We start from the raw sequence: 1,134 nt of genomic DNA on the forward strand, positions 1-1,134 counted from the left end.
TGTGTGTGTGTGTGTGTCCTGTCATGTGGTCTGAAGCTGGAGGGGGCGGGGCTTCAGTGTGTGTGTATAATCTGTGTGGATTGATGGTAGTGGTGGGATTAGGACTGCATTACCCAGCATGCCCTGAGTATTTGTAAAATCCCTAAAGAGGATTTGTGTGGATCAGAGAGAGACGACATGCCGCTGAAGAGAGAAGGTGAGATACTGTTTTCAACTGTTTCACTGTTTCTTACTGTGTATGTGTGTGTGTGTGTGTGTGTATGTGTGTGTGTATGTGTGTGTGTGTGCGTGTGTGTGTGTGTGTGTGTATGCTCTGTTTAGTTTGTCTCGTCTCTTCAGTCTTCTTTCTGACCTTTGACCTGTTGCTGAGTTATCATAGAGTCACATATCTCCTCTTCTTCACTGGTTTCACCTCAGAGTGATGTCACTGTTCCTCAGGCTGCGTCATGTGACCCAGACTCTACTGTGCTGTTATTAATACTACTGATCACTACTGATCACTATTGATGACTATGTGATACAGTGATTTTAACCCTGAGTCTCTGGGTCGAGGCTGATCACATGATGAACAGAACTGTTCTTCTTCTGTGGTGTTTGTTGGTCGTTCACGTCGTTTATGAAACATGTTGTTGCTGAACTTGAGAGCAGAGAGTAGATGTACCGTCATCACTTCCTGGACTGTCGTCGTTCTGACACCACAGAAGAAGAAGTGACAGAAACAGACAGTTCACGTGTTCATGTTCAACAGGTCACGGCAGGAAGAAGGTGTGTGAACCAAAACATCAGCACCTCGTCATAATAATGATAATAATAATGTTATTATTAATAATAATGATCATAATATTAATAATAATAACAAAAACAACAATAAACGTCAGCAGCTCGTCATAATGACCATAATCACATGATCATCATACTAAGATGCTAACATTGTTGATTTATACATAAATCAACACTGTTAGCATGTTAGCAGTTAGCTCTGAGAGAAGGAACCAGGTTTCTAGACCCAAATATTTCATAAAGACGTAACGTTCTCTGCTGGACACATTCAGCCATGATACAGTCCAGTAGAGTTCAGTAGAGTCCAGTAGAGTTCAGTAGAGTCCAGTAGAGTTCAGTAGAGTCCAGTAGAGT

General features: G+C 41.9%; 1 protein-coding gene across 1 annotated transcript in view; it reads left to right on the top strand.

Moving 5' to 3' along the window:
• The first annotated feature begins 177 nt into the window (after positions 1–177).
• The window catches only part of LOC111673614 (disks large homolog 4-like), a 31,991-nt gene continuing 31,034 nt past the window's right edge, over positions 178–1,134 (top strand). The window contains exon 1 of the mRNA XM_087169923.1: positions 178–196. Within this exon, the coding sequence (XP_087026049.1) occupies positions 178–196 (19 nt within the window). The remainder of the gene's footprint in view (positions 197–1,134) is intronic.

This window comes from Seriola lalandi, unplaced genomic scaffold (assembly GCF_002814215.2).
Source record: "Seriola lalandi dorsalis isolate HSWRI2012SDOR001 ecotype SW California unplaced genomic scaffold, Sedor1 jcf7180002054922, whole genome shotgun sequence".
NCBI lineage: Eukaryota > Metazoa > Chordata > Actinopteri > Carangiformes > Carangidae > Seriola > Seriola lalandi.